The sequence below is a fragment of the Drosophila montana genome, unplaced genomic scaffold (genome assembly GCF_035044405.1).
Source record: "Drosophila montana isolate Dmon_TW-CO22-7 unplaced genomic scaffold, ASM3504440v1 contig_402_1, whole genome shotgun sequence".
Taxonomy (NCBI): Eukaryota; Metazoa; Arthropoda; class Insecta; order Diptera; family Drosophilidae; genus Drosophila; species Drosophila montana.
In genome coordinates this window covers 2,182,669-2,201,211 of record NW_026998739.1, presented here as the reverse complement: position 1 = coordinate 2,201,211, position 18,543 = coordinate 2,182,669, and the positions used below count along the sequence as shown (strand labels likewise).

At 40.9% G+C, this 18,543-nt stretch overlaps 2 protein-coding genes across 4 annotated transcripts in view; both read right to left on the bottom strand.

Moving 5' to 3' along the window:
* Positions 1 to 7,500: 7,500 nt before the first annotated feature.
* Positions 7,501 to 18,543, bottom strand: part of eya (eya transcriptional coactivator and phosphatase 2) — a 31,809-nt gene continuing 20,766 nt past the window's right edge. For both annotated transcript variants that reach the window (XM_064698260.1, XM_064698259.1), the window contains exons 2-5: positions 15,281 to 15,327; positions 9,468 to 11,327; positions 8,492 to 8,736; positions 7,501 to 8,415 (exon numbers count right to left, since the gene is read on the bottom strand). In XM_064698260.1, the coding sequence (XP_064554330.1) occupies positions 8,234 to 8,415; positions 8,492 to 8,736; positions 9,468 to 11,327; positions 15,281 to 15,327 (2,334 nt within the window). In that variant the 3' untranslated portion in view covers positions 7,501 to 8,233. The remainder of the gene's footprint in view (positions 8,416 to 8,491; positions 8,737 to 9,467; positions 11,328 to 15,280; positions 15,328 to 18,543) is intronic.
* Positions 11,240 to 18,543, bottom strand: part of IFT52 (intraflagellar transport 52) — a 45,650-nt gene continuing 38,346 nt past the window's right edge. The window contains exons 5-6 of one of the 2 annotated variants that reach the window (XM_064698262.1): positions 15,281 to 15,327; positions 11,240 to 11,327 (exon numbers count right to left, since the gene is read on the bottom strand). The gene's annotated coding sequence lies outside the window, so the exon portion shown is untranslated. The remainder of the gene's footprint in view (positions 11,328 to 15,280; positions 15,328 to 18,543) is intronic. The other variant, XM_064698263.1, reaches the window with a different exon arrangement.

Here is an 18,543-nt window from a genome sequence, read left to right as displayed (position 1 = left end):
ATGTATTTACTGACTAGACTATTTGATGTTGAAGTCTACAGCACACCGATTTTGAACCGACCATGTTCGAAACAGAAACAGAAACCAAATCTTGGTTAATTTTGATGTGGAACACCAGATGCAAAATCCCTCAACCAACATCTTTAAGTTTAAGTTCACGCTTTACACATTTACAGCATCAAGAACTTATTTCCATGTTTTAAATTTATAAATGCTTACATTGTAAATGACTTCATTGCTTGGTCTGGCGGATAACATCTTTATTGGATTTTAAATGAGCTGCCTCAACGGCGCTTGGCGCTGGCGTCAGACCCCGGCGGACCGAGACCGAGACCGAAGCCCGAGCCCGAACTTAAGCCTGACCTCGAGGCAGCTTTGGGCATGCCAGCAACAACAACATATCAACATCAACAATATCAACGACAACGACGCATTGTTTCCAACACTGGCTCGTGGCTAAGCATCTCTCTCTCCCTCTCTCTTACACACTTTCGCTGTCTCTGTCTCGACTGCAGTTGATGATGATGACTTAATCGTTGATCTGAGTTCGCATAGGTGGGCGTTATAGTGATTTATTATGCCGCTTGGACACGCACTATAAAAACGGACTGGCCTATGGAAAAAAATATAAAACAAGAAATCAAAAGCGATATTTCTTACAACGAATTGCAAATACGCTGCGTAAGTAGTATTTACCGTTTATTTACAACCCAGAGGCAATTTTAACATGCAAACGGGTAGCTTTTAACAAGCAGCAATCAGAATACAGCGAGGTCTGCTTAAAAACACAGCCAAAAGTGAAAAACTGATTGATTCGGCAGCAGTTAACTTGTTCGATGCCCACGAGTAGCCCATTGTAGAGTATAAACAGCATAGAGAGCATAAAATTATATGAGTTCTAGTTCTGCATAGGAACCAGTTGAATGTGAAAAACTTGCGCAACAACATACGCAGTTTAATAGTTAACTTCTTGTATTTACAGCTTGGTTGCAAATTTCAGCATGCAACTGAGTAGCTCTTGGCAGTGTATAAGCAGCATAATGCACACATTTAATAATACGAGGTCTGCATAAGCAAAAACCAGTTGAATGTGCGACGTTTTAAATTGCGTCGCTTTGCTCTGCTTTAGTTTAGTTTACTTTACTTGTCTCATACTTTGTCCTACTGCTTTAATTTCTCGCTCGGCTTGTGGCCACCTGATTGCTACTGGGTGGGCAGTAGGGCGACACCACCGCCCGCGCCCTCCACCACGGTACCCGGGCAGCGCTCGCTATCTGTGTCCTTGCCTGGGCCCAGGTATATGAGATGTATGCCGAGCCTTAAAATGATATATCACAGATGGCGGGCGCAGCTGTGCGCCAGTTTTCAGCCGCTTAACGCTGCAATGCCATAATCATCATCATCTTTCTCATAAAAGAAAGCGAGCGAGAAAGAGCGCCAACCATTTATTTATGCACTTGACTTGCGAGCCCCCATCCCCCATCCCCCATCCTCCATCCTACATCCTACATCCTCGCCCTGGGCCAATTGGGGCGTTGCGCGGCGAGGCGATGAGTGGGGATCATTTGCAGAGGGCAGCCCTTAATGAGTGTATCATATTTCACACAAGTCTGGGCCGCTGCTTAAGCTGTCAACACCTGAGCGGCCCATTGTCGCCTCCGATGCCACCGGCTGAGTTTTCGAGTGCATCTTCGAGTGCACTCACAGCAGACACTTGTGAATCAGTGAATACTCGAACCAAAAACTTTTGCCTGCATGCAACAAAGTCATCAAATGGTAAATAAATAAATGCTAAACTGTCTCCATCAAAACTTACGAACAAGTCTTTCCAGAGCAGCAGCAAAAGTTTTTCCACTTGCACAAACTTGTCTAAGTAGGTGGCAAGCTATTTTATTTGTTACAGGGTATATGTAAAACTGCTGCCATTGAATTGTGTAAATACTCAAATGTGCTTGTTGACAAGAGCAGCAAAAAAGTTAACAGAGTGTTAAAAGTTTTAGTCTGTGGCTTACAAGAGACTTGTGTATTTATCAGATGGATTAACATGAAGAATAGCATTTCAGATCAAGTACAATTAAGACCAACCAAAGGCCAAAAGATACAAACTAAACCTTTTTTATCACTTTGAATAAAATGAAGCATATGTTGCACAGACGTCGATTACAATGAACTTGCATATTTATCCGCTGGATTAACATGATGATAGGACCAACTATTAGGCTTAATTCTTATTCAAACACAAGTCTTTTAAGACATTCTTGTAGTCTCCCTGTCATTATTAAGACTTAACTTGCCTTGCCGGCAGAGCAAGGTAGCAGATGGCAATTTATGCAGACTAGCTTAAAAACAGAGTAAGTACTTGAAAATTTACAATATGAGAAGCCTGTTAAATTAAGGTAACCTCGAAAAGCATCTCATGGGTTACGCAACAGTTGTGTCATGTGCGTTTAGGGTAACTACAACTAGCTTGGCCTTGAAATGAAGTCATAACCAGCATAATTGCTGTAAATGAAGCTTCCTCAAGAACACACTACAATTCCAATTCCAGCCCGTGAGTTGGCCAGCCTATGCCTGTAATTGGGGCCAAATCATTAGGCACGTAAGCAATTAGACTGGTTGTTAAATGAGCTGCAGCAGCCACTGCAGAGTTATAGCTGAGACTCGACTCTGAGATGACGCTGAAGCTGAAGCTGAAGCTGAAGAGGCGGCAATATGTATACACATATATTTAGAATTGCGCAACTCAACAGATCAGCAAAGTCGTGTAGCGTAGTGTCAGTTAATAGTCCATAAAGTGAGTAGTGCAAAGGTGCAAAGGTGCAAAGCTGAAGCACTGGAACTGAGGCCCCAACTAAGCAGCTCAAATTGTAACGTTGAAAAGCGAAACGTGCACTGTAAACAATTTTTGGCTAAAATTTGAATTGAGAGAGTCTGTTCTTAAAAAAAATCCAATATAATAAATAATGATTTAATTATCGCACTGTTAAACAAACATTGATGGGCATCGAGCCGTGAACCTTTCGCCAGACAGGCGGGCGCCTATCCTAGTTTTGATTTGAAGATTTCCGACTTCTTTAAGCTCTCTAAACTTATACAAAGTAATGATAGAGTATGCACTTAAGAAAGTTTATTTTAAGTACAACATTACTTAATTAAATATGAAAAATTGTTACAATTTACGACCGCAGGGATCTAAATTAAAAGCCACCATTTTTTGACGGTGTCATTTCAAAAGCCACGCGCAACATGTTGACAGCAGGCCATAAAGGAAAAGAGCAGACAAGAAACCAGCTACAGCATCAACAGCGGCATCAAAGCGCTCTTAGCCAGAAAGACACGCACATTAATTATGTTAATTGAACTGTAGCACACTCTTAAAGAGAGAGAGATAGAGAGAGCGCGTGCGAGTGAGAGTGGGAGCATCCTCCAAGGAGAAGCAACAGTCACATAACTCATAATGCCATTTCCGCATGAACTCTTAAGTTGGCCCCAGACATAACTCAGCTGACAGCGCCTGCATATAGAACTTTAAGCAAGACTTCATTAAAACTTGTGCAGCATTTTGTCTTCTTGGTTTAGACAGCAAACGCTGTTCTGGCCAAAAGGAAACAGGACCAAGTCAGCAGCGAGGGCTGACCAACTGACAGGCAGGCTAGCTGGCCGGCAGGCGTCGGCCCCAATCCCAAACAGAGAACACAGCAAACAGACAAACTGCAGCCGTGCCTAATGACCACAAAAATAGCCAAATGCAGTTTAATTTATAGCCCAACGCCAACCACTCGGGATGTGAGAGAAGTTGCAATGCCCAACGTTCACATATTACAGCGAGGGGTGCTCAAAAAGTTAGCTAAAATAGAATACTGTTCATTTTCATTCGCAGAATGTAAATCTTGAAGATATAAGCATTGACCAGAAATTATAAAGTATATATAATCTTGATCATAAGAAATAGACGAGTCAAGATAGCCATATCTGTCTGATTCTCCTCCTCTTTATATCTCTCCCTCTCTCTCTCAGTTGTGTAACTATTCTATTGAAACTTTTTACAGATCTGTTAATTGGATAAGATCTCTAGATCTCTATCTATCATCATTTTTTATATCATAATTTTGTATATTACGAACTTTCCTTTTTCAGCATCCGTCAGCATCAAACAGCTTCAATTTGAACAATATTTTCAATAAATTATTTCTCATATACATATTCCATATTGTGCTATATGCTCCAAGGGCATCTAATTTTCTACTGTCCTTTAAGTGAAATCTTCTTCACAAATTTACATTCAATTTAATCTGAAAAACTTTTCTTTTACTATTAATCAAACTCTTATGAAATACCTTTTCTTTATTTTATAATTGCTATATAATAATTTTTGAATTTTCTTTTGCCTTCTCTTTTTATCCATTTATTTATTTTCATTCCCATATATTTATTTTTTCCAGCTTCTCTTATTTTTTATCAGTAATTTTATAGTTTATATTTCTGATTATGCGAGAGATAGTATTTCTTTCAATATTACTTTCTCTAGACTGTTGCATTAAATGAAATTGATTTCCATTCTATTTGCAGTAGCATTGGAGATTTAATACCACAGCCTTGTTGCGTCGGAATAAAATATTCCAATGAAAGCCGCCAGCAGCAGCTAGTCTTGTAAGCCCCCTCCGCCCCCTACTCTAGTATTCTAGCGTATTTTGTTGCCTCCATAAAAGTTGCATTACAAATGCGCGCGCGGGGGCTGGGGCGTGAGAAGCGCAGCGCAACGTCTGAGTGATTTATTTATACGACTAACAGCTCTGCCTTGACTTTGTGCTAAAGTTTGGTTAACAGTTGATTTGAAAATTGGCGATTCATTCCCCAACGCCTCCCTCACCCTACTATTTGCCTAATTTGCAGCCTGATGGCACATCTTTTAATCGCATTAGCAACTGTTTACTTGTGCTAACAAGTGCTAAACAGATTGCGTCAAGTGAAAAACTGCTGCCCAACTGAGAACAGTATGAGGTGTGTGAGAGCATAGTCTATTAGTATACACTGTAAACAACATTTGTTTACATTTAATTACGTCAAATATATTTTGATTAATATGAACGTTAACAATTTTTATTTAAATTTAATCTCGTAAATTCAACTTTATAGTTAAAGGGTCAGACACTTCGTTTTTTATTTAAAAAAAAAATAAAATAGGACAATTCACACGCACATTCTGTTTTTAGTGCTCTTCTAGTATCTCCAAATTCAAGAGTATCAATCAATTATTGTTTCGCAGTGTAATCATTGAATTATTAAATTTAATAAATTATTACCCCGTGATCTAGATACTTATATTTTAATTTCTTTTTCAATTTAATTGACTTCCAATAGGGACTTAATTGTTAACCATATATTACATTTAAAATTTAGCTATATTTAAAAAGAGTAGTTGAATTGTAGTATTGCCCAATTAACCATTTGTCATATTACTCTTACTTAATTTGTAAATAAATAGTTTTTAAACATCAACAATTTATCACTGTGTACGAGGTGTGGACCAAGAGTCTATTAATATACCTATATATAGAGTGCGGCCAGTTCAAGGCCAGCTGCAATCAAGCAATCAATCAACACATGCAGCTCGCTGCAACCCAGGCAAGGTTTGCCTTTAACCCTTTATCCAACCCAACAGAACCGAACCGAACCGAGCCCAACCTAGCCAAAGCAGGCAACCAATTCGCCCCAATCCTGCGAACAATGCATAATTACTGATAATGATTTGTGCATTGTTAACGTTCATGTCTATTGTTCTGGTTGGGGCCTTATGAAGGGTCTGCTCTGTACGGAATGCGAATGGGCATAGGAATTGGGCTGGTTGGCAAACTCCTGCGGAATGGATTGCCTCGTCAGTGGGGCTTAGTTATGAGATGGGATTCAATGGATTTCAAGGAGTCGCCGTAAGAGGGCACATAAGACGCGGTTGTTGTATTTTTTTTTAGTGCGGCTTTCAGCAGGCGTCGACGATAAAATAATAAAAATTGATTTGAGCGATGGCGATAAAGTTTTACAACAGAACGCGTCATGCGAAATTTATCATTATCCACGAGCGCATCTTCATTTATAGCTACCCCCTCCCCCAAAACTGGCCGTAGCCTGTTGCACAGATTACAAATCATAGTTAACGACTTCTTCGCCTTGGCTGTTGTTGTTGTTGTTGTTTTTGTTGAACGCACGACTCCGCAGCAAATTTCATTACAAAGACGCAAGATAAAAGTTGCAGGCGTTGGGGCAGCTACGATTTTCAATTAAACTCTTTCGATACGGTTTTTCACACCTAGGCACAAGTTATTGCTTCTCACGTGAGGCTAACTAATTGAGCTGTGAAGTTGCAATTAGACATTGGGCGTTGCAAAGATTTGTCGCAAAAATATGCTTTTAATTAATTATTAGGGTATTCAGGGTGGGTCGGTGAGTATTTATTTTCAATTGCATACACTTTATTCAAAGTGAGTTGCCAAGCGAATGCGAGTAAAAATACTGCATTAATATTTTTGAGAGAAAAATATGCGGTCACACTCAGCGACTTACAAAATGCAGCGGGTTGAATTTTTAAATAAACATCACAACAAATATTTTTTGCTCAAATGCAAAGCGTTAATATAACAGCTGATTATCAGCAATTCACCCATATGAAGATGAAAATCGTGAATATCCATACAGTGTTAACAAAGCTTATACAAGTTATAATTTACATTTGTCAAGAGTGCAAGAAAAATATTTGCTCACCTCGTCGCATAAAAAATTCAGCAATTGAAATTTACAGTTAATTTTACACAAACACATTACACTAAGCTTCACAAATAACTATGCACTCGCGTGTATGTGTGCATGCGTTTACATACATATGTATGTATTAATGGCAAGAGGCTGCGCACGTTCCGTCTTGCGCTTTGCATTTTAATTTTGACAATTGCACTTATTTAAATAATAATTATATATTTAATTCAATTACACACAACACTCAACACGAATAAAAACAAGAAATAAAATACACACATACACATACTTACTATGTTCGCAATGAACGGTAAAGCACTATTAGCGCACCGCGTTCTTCTATGTATTTCATTTTAGCTAGATTATACACAGCACATTATATTTACATACGCGACGATTAACCACTTACAGATCGGCCCGATATTAACACAAATACTTTGTTTATTATTGTTATTTGTAGCCGGCAAACTTAAAATTGATACGAAGGAAAAATTATGACGCGTAGCTAGCTTACCGCTATTTTGAACTGACTTGAAGTTGGCTGTGCTTGTAGAGAGATGCCAGCTGGTTTTCGCACCAGCGCTACATAGCAAGCAGTTAGAAAAGGCATGCAGCATGCGCAGACAAAACCTGAATGCTGCGAAAAGCGCCATCTATGTGCGCCGGCCAGCTGAACTTAAATTCGTATTAAATAATTGAATATAAAGAATTTAAAATTTTGTTTTATTTAGGGCAGCAATAAAAGTATTTCAATTTTGTTTTTAATACAGTGCGTTGTTGTTTTTATTTGTTTTTATATGTATTTTAAATATAGTTTTAATATATGCAGCTATAATAGTTATTTAAAATTTGAATACTACATTGTTTAATTTTAATTTTCTTTGATTTGTAAACTAAAAAACCTTTAAACTACGTTTTATTTTTTTTATTTTTGTTGTGGTTGCTCCGGTTTTTGCTCTTCCATTTTCTCACCTGTTGCCACTGCTTCTCCCTCTCTCTCGCTCCCTCTCTCTCTCTCTCGCTCTCTCTCTTCTCTTCTCTTGTTTCTGCCATTCTATTGTTTATCTACTCTAATGTGCTAGATACGTATATATATAGTTATTTATAGGGTATTTTGTCGTCTGGACAAAGTTAGTCATTAATTTACAATACATTTAATTATAGAATTAAACAACTTCCCAATCGCCGCTCGCTGCTCGAAAATTGTTGTGTTGATTAAATTTAAGAAAAAACTATATAATACAATAAAAGTCTTGGCGTTAATGAATAATTGGTTTGTTAACAAAATAATTAAATTATTTTGCGCTGGTTTACAGTTTTGTCTCACACACATATACATAAATAAATTAAAGTACTTTCCCATTTTTTTCTTTTCTTTTCTTTTCTTTATCTTCGTCTCTTGCTTTTTTTTTTGTACTCAAAACTGCACGAGAAACGCACTCAAAACGCTAGCGATTTGGCAGAGTTTCTGAACGCCATAAGCCTTTCATAAGAAGCCCATGTCGAGGGCCGTGTAGAGCGCACGTATATCGCTGTGGGCCGAGATGCGCCAGAAGGGGAAGTTCATGGCCTTGGCAGCGGACTCCTCCTCGGCGCCGTCGCCAATCACCACATAGGTGCTTTTGCGTCCGAAACGCGTCACGATGCGCTCATAGCAGGTCTCCTGGCCTAAAACAAAATAAAAACAAATAAAATATGTTAGAGCAGGCGTTCGTTGGGGCAGATTAACTACTGCTCGACTCACCAATCTTGTGGGCACTGTAGATGTTCTCGATGTTGAATATGCTGCCCAGGCCGAAGAGCAGCACCTTGGCCAGCGCCGGCGCCAGCTGCGTGGAGGTGACCAGCACATTGACGCAGTTCTCGCGCTGGGCAATCATGCTGAGACACTTGAGCGCCAAGGTGGCCCAATTATCGGTGGCCACCTCGATCTCCGAGCGTATCTGCAGCCAGGCATCCCGTTTCCCAGGGCCCAACAGGGTGCCCACGCTAAAAAGAGACAGAATGCGAGAATTACAAAAGGTGCCATTAAAATAAAGAGATGCAGGGATCCAACTCCTGCCTCGCCTTTAAGCGGACTTCGTAGAGCTGCCTGAACCTGAGGTTTTCAAAATAGTAATGCGTCTTTATAGTAAAAAGAAAACTTTATAGGTGCAGAAATTAAAGGAAGTAGAGGGAAAAACTGCGTTCGAACTCCTGCCTCGCCTTTAAGAATATTTTGGGAAGCTGCCTTTAAAAAATCCTGAGATGGGGCTTTTCGAACATTCTTTCTTTTTTAGGATCGGTTTATAGTAAAAACCGAATCGGAAGTGAGGCACAATTAGATGAAGCAGTAAGAAAAAAAAATCCCTGAACTCTTTGTAGCTTAATTACATTAAATTGGGGGCACAATCAAAGAGAATGGGGAAACTAAGAGTTCGAACTTCTGCCTTGGCTTAAAAACCTATTCATAACTACAATATGTCTTAACAAAAAATTCATCTCCAGGCTTAATTCATATTAAAAATTAAAGTAGCTGGAGTCGCATTCGATGAGAGAACTAAAAAAAAACCATTCCCTGTGGCTTGAACCTCTGTCATGCCTTGGAGTGCGGCTCGTTAACCTCCCTACACTCTGCTTTTTGAATGACAAATTCTCTTTACATTCAAATAGGAGAGTTTTGTATAATAAAAGTGTAGGTTTGAACCGGCTTCACGGTCCGCTGGAAGGGAAATACTTACTTGCCCCTGTAGGTGTTGTAGATGTCCTTGATCTTGCGATAGCGAAAGGCGAGCTTGCGCATCCAGTCGACGCCGCCGCGCACGCCCGTGGGCAGGCACAGATTGGGCGGGGCGCCGGGCGGTGTGCCCGTGTGAAAGCCATCCGTGGCAAAGTTATAGGTGCTCAGATCCTGGCCATTGTCATCGGAGCTAACGTCGTCGATGTGGACCTGATCGCACTCCTCGATCTCGTTGAAAAAGAAATGTGTGTCGGCCATGTTGAAGACCATCTCCTCCATGCGGAACGCGATGGTCATGAGCGTGCTGTGGTCTTTGGTATAGCGATTGGCATAGCTGCCCGAGAGCAGCGTGTGGAAGATGATCAGCGTTTCGTCCAGGTCCCAGATGAAGACGCGCTCCGGCGGCTTCACAGCCTCGCTGTTGCCCGTATCCGAGGCGGTGCTGCGCGTCGGGCTTGGCTGCTGATGACGGCGTCCACGCGCTCTGCCCGTCTTGCCCGTGGGCGTCGACTTGGTCGCTGGCGCGGAGCTGGCCGTGCCCACGCTGCTGCCGCCACTCGAGTTCAGCGCCGCCGCAGCGGTGGCTGCATTGACCACGCCCACGCCGACGCCGGCATTGGGTGACATTGAGATCGGGAGCGGGGAGTGCGGCGAATGGGTGGCCGCATGCACAGGCGTCGTCGAGTGCGTATCCGTTGGACTCTCGGACAGATTGGACGACGCGGTCGCCACATGAAAGCCATGGCTGGCACTCGAACTGGGCGAGCTAACCGCATACGGCGAATAATTGGCCGGGTTATAATAATTGCCGTACTGCTCATTGTAATATCCGCCATAATCCTGCTGCCCAAAGTTATTATAGCCCGCATACGGATTGCTATAGAGCTGGGCGTTATTGTTGCCGCCGACGCCGACGCCAACGCCGCCGCCCCCACCGCCGCCGCCGCCGCTCGCATAGCTGGGCGTTAGATATGCCGCTGCCGCTGCGGCCGCCGCTGCGCCCGGCTCCATTTTGGCGCTGCGCGCCGCTGCCGCCGCCGAGCTGGCCGCCGCATAGGGCGTCCCGTAGCCGGAATAGAACGGCGGCGGAGTATACTGCTGCATGCTGTTGTAGTAGTAATAGTCGTGCTTGCTGTCGTAGACAGCCGCTGCGGCGGCCGCTGCCGCCGAGCTGTTGACCGCCGCTGCGGCATCCGCGCAGCCGTACAAATTGGCGCCGCTGGCAGCGGCCACAGCGGCAGCGGCTACGGCGGCGCCATTGTCCAGTGCGGCATGCACCTGGCCGGGACTGCGCGATTCCGATTTGACGGCGGCGGCAATGCTGCTGTCGTGCGTCCAGTGCGACATCGCGGCCGGATGACTTAGGCCCACGCCCACACCGATGCCAACGCCCACCTCGTCGCTGCTCGCCTGCTGATATGTGGAGAAGCTGCTGCCCGCCGATTGTGCAAAGCTTGACGCGGCTGCGGCCAGGCTGCAGCTGCTCGGATTCGGGTTGTTGTTGTTGTTATTGTTGTTGCTGCTGCTGTTGTTGTTGCTGCTGCCGCCGCTGCTGTTGTTGTTGCTGGTGGCGTAGTGGCCGCTCAGTGCGCCAATTGTCGGCTGCAGCGGTTGAATTTGCGGCGGCAGTCCGCCCAGTGGGCTGCATTGACCGGCCACGCCCACGCCAATGCCAACGCCCACGCTGGCGCCGGCACTGCTGGGCCCATTGCTGGTGGCCAACACGGCGCTTGAATGTGTTTGCTGCTGTTGCTGTTGCTGCTGTTGCTGTTGTTGCTGCTGTTGCTGCTGCTGTTGCTGCTGCTGTTGCTGTTGCTGTTGTTGTTGCTGTTGTTGTTGCTGTTGTTGGCTTTGGCAGAGACTAAAAGGAAAAGAGAATAAGAAAATTAGTTCAATTCTTGTAGACTATCATTAAAAATCAGTCAAATCTAAGCTAAGCCTAGCTTGCCTGACTGATTGCCTGACTAATCGATTGACCGACTGATTGACCAAAGAATAAGATAATTAATCTAAGCTGGCTGACTGACTAGATGGCTGATTGACTAAAGAATATGATATGTAAAAGCTAAGCTAAGCTTGCCTGACTGGTTAACTGACTGAGTGATTGATTGATCGACTGATTGATTAAAGAAAAGGAAAGATGGTATTATCCTCTAGATTCTATTCTGACTGATTGACTGATTATTTGACCAAAGAATGAGATGACTAATCTAAACTTGATTAACCGATTGGCTGATTGACTGGCTGACTGACTAGATGGATGTCTGATTGGCTGATTGGCTGACTTATTGACTAAAGGATAAGAAAGTTAGTTCAATCCTATAGATTATAATTTTAGATCAGTAATGGCTAAGCTAAGCTTGCCTGGCTGACTAACTGACTGAGTGATTGATTGATTGACTGATTGACTAAAGAATAAAAAAGATGGTTTAATCCTCTAGATTATTGACTGACTGACTGACCAAAGAATAAAAAAGTTAGTTCAAATCTCTAGATTCCAATCTATCCAATCCAAGCTAAGCTTGCCTGACTACAGTCTGACTGACTGAAAATCTGCTAGTGAAAATGAAGTGAAAATCTGCTGCTTTAAATTTTTTATATTATTCGACAATTCGATCAACTCGAATACATTTTCACTTATCTGTAGAAAAATTTAAGCCTTTAATAGTTACTGGATAAGAATACTGCGACATTGGGCGTCCGTTAATGAGAGCTTTCACTGTATTTGTATATATATCGAATACTGCTACTTATGTCCCGAGAATATCCTTAACCCAACCACCGACTAGCCTCGCAGAATATAGAGACAGAGACAGAAACAGAGAGAGAGAGAGAGAGAGAGAAGTCGAAACATAAACGTTTTGCTCGTTAAGTAAACTCATAAAATAATTTCCAATAATCTTTAAACAGCCATAAAATTAACGGCACGTTGTCGTCGTCGTCGTCGTCATCGTTTGCTTGGAACCGTCCAAAAAGTCAAGTGTGTCGCCTTCGCTCTCCAAAAATCTTGTCAAGTGTTATAAATATTTTTCTACGCTCTCTCGCGCTTAAAAAAAAAAAGGAAATCATTTGAAATGCCTTCTCGTAGCCACTTGAGAGGCAAATCATACAAAAAAACAACCCATGCCCATTCCCTTTCCCAATGCCGTTCCATTGGCGGCATGTGCACACACACACACACACACACACACATTGCCCGAGCCCATGTGTGCCACAAATGTTGCCTGTTTGGGCAGCGACAACATTTCGATTGTTATTCTTCAGGGCTGCTGCTGCTTCTTCTTCTTCGACGACTACTTTAACTAGCAACAATTGCCAAACAAATTAAGTAGACTAATTTCGAAAGAGCCCAATAAAAACGAAACTCCAACCCGAATAGGAAAAGGCAAATAAATCAAATCGAACGAAAAATCAAAACAATGAAAAATGTTAAGTCATTTAAATGAAATCTCGAGGAGGCTGCTCAATTTTTGAGTGGAGTCGGAAGAGCTGGAGCTGAAGCTGGTAATCCAATCCTTTTCGTCTGCAATTAAATTAAGTTGTTCGAACAGAGTCTCCTCCACGCCTACGTAGAACTCCTCCCCCGCCCCCCTCTTAGTCCGCCTTCTGTGGTTTCTGTGCGTAATTTATCACATTTTTATTTAGTTTATTCTCTTTAATCTACGTGAAGTTTTAGAGCTTTAGAGCACGTAAATTGTGTGGGAGCCGAACCCAAGGGTTGCCAGCAATCCAGGTGAGACGTTAAAACTCTTAAAATTTATAATATTTATACAAACAAAGCAATTGATATTAAGGTCAACTACACTCATAACTCATAACTCAGTCTTGTAGTGCTTTAAGAACTTTAAGAAGTTCTTAAAAAAAGAACTGGACTCTTATTTTTAGATATGGCTATTTTATGTTTATTTAAGCACACAATTATTATTGTTTTGCGCTGATGTTATTGAATTGAAAAATCACATGGAATTTCTTGAAAAGAATTCATTAAATTATCTTAAAATTTCCTCAGAGCGAAAAAGCTCGATAGAAAAAGCCTAACCAACTGTATTTCAGTCTTCCATTTAAGAATTTACTTTTCTTTTAAAGAAATTTTAAGCATGGCTCAGTTTAAACATCATTTGTTCTAAATTAAACAAATTTTACATCGATCACATATAATTTCTTGAAATAGGTTCTTCAACTCGTCATAAAGTTTTCTCAAAGCAAATATTAATTTAATGTATTTCAGACTTGCATTTAAGAATTTCGCAATTATAAAAGCTTCTTTAAATAAGAATTTCTTTTTCGCATTAAAACCAATTTTACTTTTTCCGCTGATTGTTTGTACTTAATTTAAGTACAAAAATATTACTATTCGGAAGATCTTTTCAGATATGTATGATAAATATGCCACCGCGTAACGAGCAGATATTAAGTTTCAATAGAGTTGTTTGATTTTAAAAATATTTTCTCTATATTCTGTAATTCCCCACAGTCCCCTTTCAAGGCGAGAGTTGCTCAGTGTTGTTTTTCATTTTTTATGCTTTCCAATCAAATTTGTCGTAATTTATCATCATCTTTTCTTGTACAATGCCGTAGACCAGCTAGGTAAATGAAGTGCCCAATTTCCTTGGGAATTTGACACCTATAGAGTTGGGATAATTTTTCATATGCCGGCAGCAGCCCGAAAGGGGAATCAAATGGGAGCCAAACTGACGGGGGGAAAATAACGCGTGCGCTCTGCTGCCAGACAAAATATTTATTCCAAAATATTATGTATTTAAAGATTTCAATAGCAGCAAAAGAAAATGTGGTTAAGAGTTGTCACACACTTTGAACAAAGGGAGCTGCATTTAATAGGCCCTAAACCTGCCTGCTAAGCCGCCCTAAGCCCCTTAAGTAGTTGGGCATGGCCCGCACGCCCTCTCCTCCGCACACCCTCTCCTCTCCCTCCATTTCATCTCCTCAACCAAGTGTTAAGTGCTCTGACACTCTCGTCGTTCTCGTTATATATATTTATATATATATATATGCGTGTGTATTTCTCAACTCAGGCAGGCATGCGAGAAATTCCTTGAATTCTTGCCCAGTTTTTGAACGGGGCATGTGTTGGAACCGAGATCCGAAAAATTGGTAGGGTCACAAATGCAAAATGCTCGCAAGCAATTGAAATTTGTCGCATTTGTGGACACTTGTTGTTGGGCGGCGCAAGTGTGAAGAGAGCTCTTTGGAAATGCAGCGAGAAAATGCAACATAACTGTCACAAATTATCTGGGCCGACAGCTGCAACAAGTGTCCTTAGCATATGGATGACTAGCAGGTATTAACCGGCATTGCACGGCTCTTCAATAATGGCTGATCTAATTCGATTTTAATATATTTTAACAGCATTTAAAACAGCGCCCAAAAGACGCGATTTTTCAATTGGGAGACTTTTTTAAATATTTTATAACTATTATCAATTTTAATGTATTTTAACCACATTTAAAACAGCGCCCAAAAGACGCCATTTTGTATTAGGATAGTTTTCTAAATATTTTCTAACCAATATCAATTAATAACAATTACTATTTATAAGTTTACTCTTTCACATAGCACTTTAAGAAAGAGTTTGAAAGTTTTCGACAAACATTTTCCCAAAAATTTTCTACATTTGCGTTGGCAATTTTCCAATAGCCTTCGCTTTACGTTCATTTATATTAGCAAAAGTAAATAGAAAAAAAATGCAGAGTCATAGCTCTTACGAGTGACGCTGTGTGTTGATCATCAATCAGTAGGTCGGTCAATCAATCAATCAGTCAGGAAAAAACCATTTTGCTTACAACTAAAACTTACCGATTGCGTTCATGGGTATCCGTGTGCTCTGTTTTGGGACGTTTAACCTGCAAAATAAAGAAAATAAGGAAGCATTGAGAGAGGGGAAAACGCAAATAATTAAATAATATATAAGTATATACAAATGCAGAGGGATGTCTGTACTTAAGTATTATATAAAAGTCTAGAGCTTCTTGCTGTTGTTTATAAACAAAAACGTTGTCTTTGGCGTCGTCCCAACACCTCAGCATGTTCTGGCGCAGTCGCTGGGTTCCGCTGAGGTTGGCGTTTTTTTCGCCCGAAACTCTATTTGGCTTTAATGCGGCAACAAAAAAATAACAACCACAGAAATAATAAAAATAAAACAATAAAATAAATAAATGAATAAAACAGCACATTTTACATAATTTGCAAGGCAGCATTCGCATTGCCAGCAAATTTAACGTGCGTGGGAAAATTTTTACTGGGTTGATGGGTTGACAGGGCTCTTTCAATAGCGGCGCCATTGCCCAATTGGGGGCCATGTGACGAATGGCCAACAAATTGCCTCTGAGGGTGCGCACAGCAGGTGGCCCAAATCGTGGGGAGCTGGGCATCGAGGCATCGAGAAGCTAACGATAGAAGCGGCAGAAGTCAAGCCAAGTTGATGAAGGAAAATCCACTTAATTGAGACAGGTCCAAGATGGGTGCAGGAATAATATTAGGCCAGATGCTGATGCGAATTGACAAAACAAAGTCAGGCAAAAGTTGTATGGAACTGAACTTGGCAAAATATTTAAATAAAAGACGTAAACAGAGTTTAAAGGAAGGAGTCAAGGCAAACAAATCCATAGAACTAGAACTAGAAGTTAGTTGAGGGGAGGCAAGAGCTTTAATTGATATATACAAAATAAAGAAAGGAAAATTACAAAGAATAATTAGGTAGAAAATAGTTCATATAAGGCAAGAGCTTTTACTGACAACTACAAAGTAGAGCAAAGGAAAATCCAAAAGCTAAACTTCTCAACTCAATTAAAGTATTACAAAAATCAATTGAATAATAGCTTAAGCTGAACTTTCTCTTTTATTAAATAGAGCCTAAATACATATATTTACGACTTCCGCTTTCTGTGCTGAAAATGTAGAAAGTGAACCTTTCGGAGAAATTACAATTATTCAAACCCAACTAACGCTAATAATTCATTACCTTAGATAAGATAGGTAAATAATTTCTATGAAAAGAAAAAAATTGGTTAAATAAAAGAGCTTAAAACAGCAGCTAGAGACAGAACCAAGGCTTGATAAGGAAACTGCTAAGAAGGAAGAAGGAATTCAAAAAATAGAGAGAAGTCACTAAGAGAGAAAACCTTAAAAACAACAATTAAAACTAAACTAAAATTTAAAAAAAAAAAACCAAAATATAAAAACTTAAAGCTATAAGACTAGTTTCGTTAAGGGAGAAAAGCTTTTTGCGGCAATTACGACTAGAGAAAATATGGCACAGAAAAATCCCAAGCGTCTAAATGTTTTAAACAAATATCATGAAAAAACAAATAATCCTAGAAACATAGAAGCAGAAAATAAAAGCAAAAGGGCTTAAAGACGATGCAAAGGAAACGAGGAAAGCTTTTTAGCAAGAATTAAATCTAGGACTAGAGAAGAATTAAATCTATGCTACAAGGAAAAATGAAGAGAGAAGAGACACGGCAGAGAGCAAATCCCAGGAATTTCATAGGAAATCGCAGACACGAGCACTGCAATCGAATTGTTCCATCGAAGGAAGCTATTAAGGCAATAAAAAACGGAAGCCGGATGAGGGGCATCCTGGATTGGTGATTGGCAACCTACAGCAGGCAAAAAGGCTGCTGGAATTTTTCGTGAGCCGCTTCTCTTTTTCTTTTTGGTGAGCAGCACCCAGGGGCCACACACGCACGCAGTGTCCATCATATTTTTTAGGTTTGTTTACTTTTTTTTTCTTTGCTGTTTTCATGCCAAAATTTGTTTTCAACGGACTTTCAACGGTAGCGTTTAATGACGCGATGCTGCGGCACAGCTGCAGTTGGGCATATTTTTTGTTGTTTTGTGGGGGGCTTGCGTGTTGCACGATGCTGTTTGTTGTTGTTTGTTGGGGCAGCAACTGAAACCGAGACACGAATGCAAAACGAATGCAACGCAACCTTTTACTAAACTAATTTATGGCACAAGCTGACAACGTAAACATTAACACAGAGACAAGGAGGCGATGCTGGACAGCGCCTGCTCATCAGGGCACAGTGAGAGAGAGACAGAGAGACAGAGAGAGAGAGGGAGAGAGAGAGAGGGAGATACTGTATAAAGACCTGTTTTGAGCATCTTTAACGAAATTCCTGTGATCGTAATCTTTTGTCTCTCTGCTGCTTTAGAAGAAGATTAAAACAGACAAACCACACACACACACACACACAATCGCACACACACACACACACACACAGAGAGAGAAGACAGCGAAGACGGCGACAAATTTTTTATTAACTTGCCCGCCTGCTACGCTCGCTTGGACCACGGTCTGTGGCTGGACCCTACTAAGCCCCTAACCGATAAACATCGAAATAAACAACAAAAATTTGTAGCTCCCTCGCGTTGTTGTCATTTGTATTTGGTTATACCCTGCAATAATTGACAAGTTGTAAGAAAAGGGTAGCATGGTTTTCAGCAAGTGCTTGTAACAGGCAAAAGTGGACAACTCAGAGAACTCAAACACATGCAATAGGAAGAGCTACAAATTGTTTTCGATTACCAAATCGATAAATATCGATTTTGCAGCTCTGTTTTACATAGCTCCAGCTTTAAGACTATAAGAGCCGCAAACTTAACATATACTTATGTCAGTCAGATAGATAAACTAAATATATAAAAATAAATAAAATTAAAAATATTTTACTCTTTTGAGACCGTTCTTAAAACATAAGCCCCCCTTCCCCTCTCCCATTGCTGATTTTTGGTATATGCACATATTAGAATGCCATTTTTGATCCCTGAAAATGTCATTAAGATCACTCGATTAATCCACGAGTTATCTAAGAAAAGCATTTGTATATTGCGAACCTAAGCAAAAGTTGGGCACATCTGCTGCGTAGGGTAGCCGGTAGTCGGGCAGTCTCGTTTTACAGCGCCTCTGGCTTGTTTTTATTGTTGTTGTTATTGTTGTTATTGTTGCCTGTTGTCTTTTGTTGACTGGGGGCCACGACCTATGCGCCTTAACACTTTGGCACGTTAATTACGTGGGACAATCGACAATCGCCAAGTGTCAATCGCTGCGGCCATAA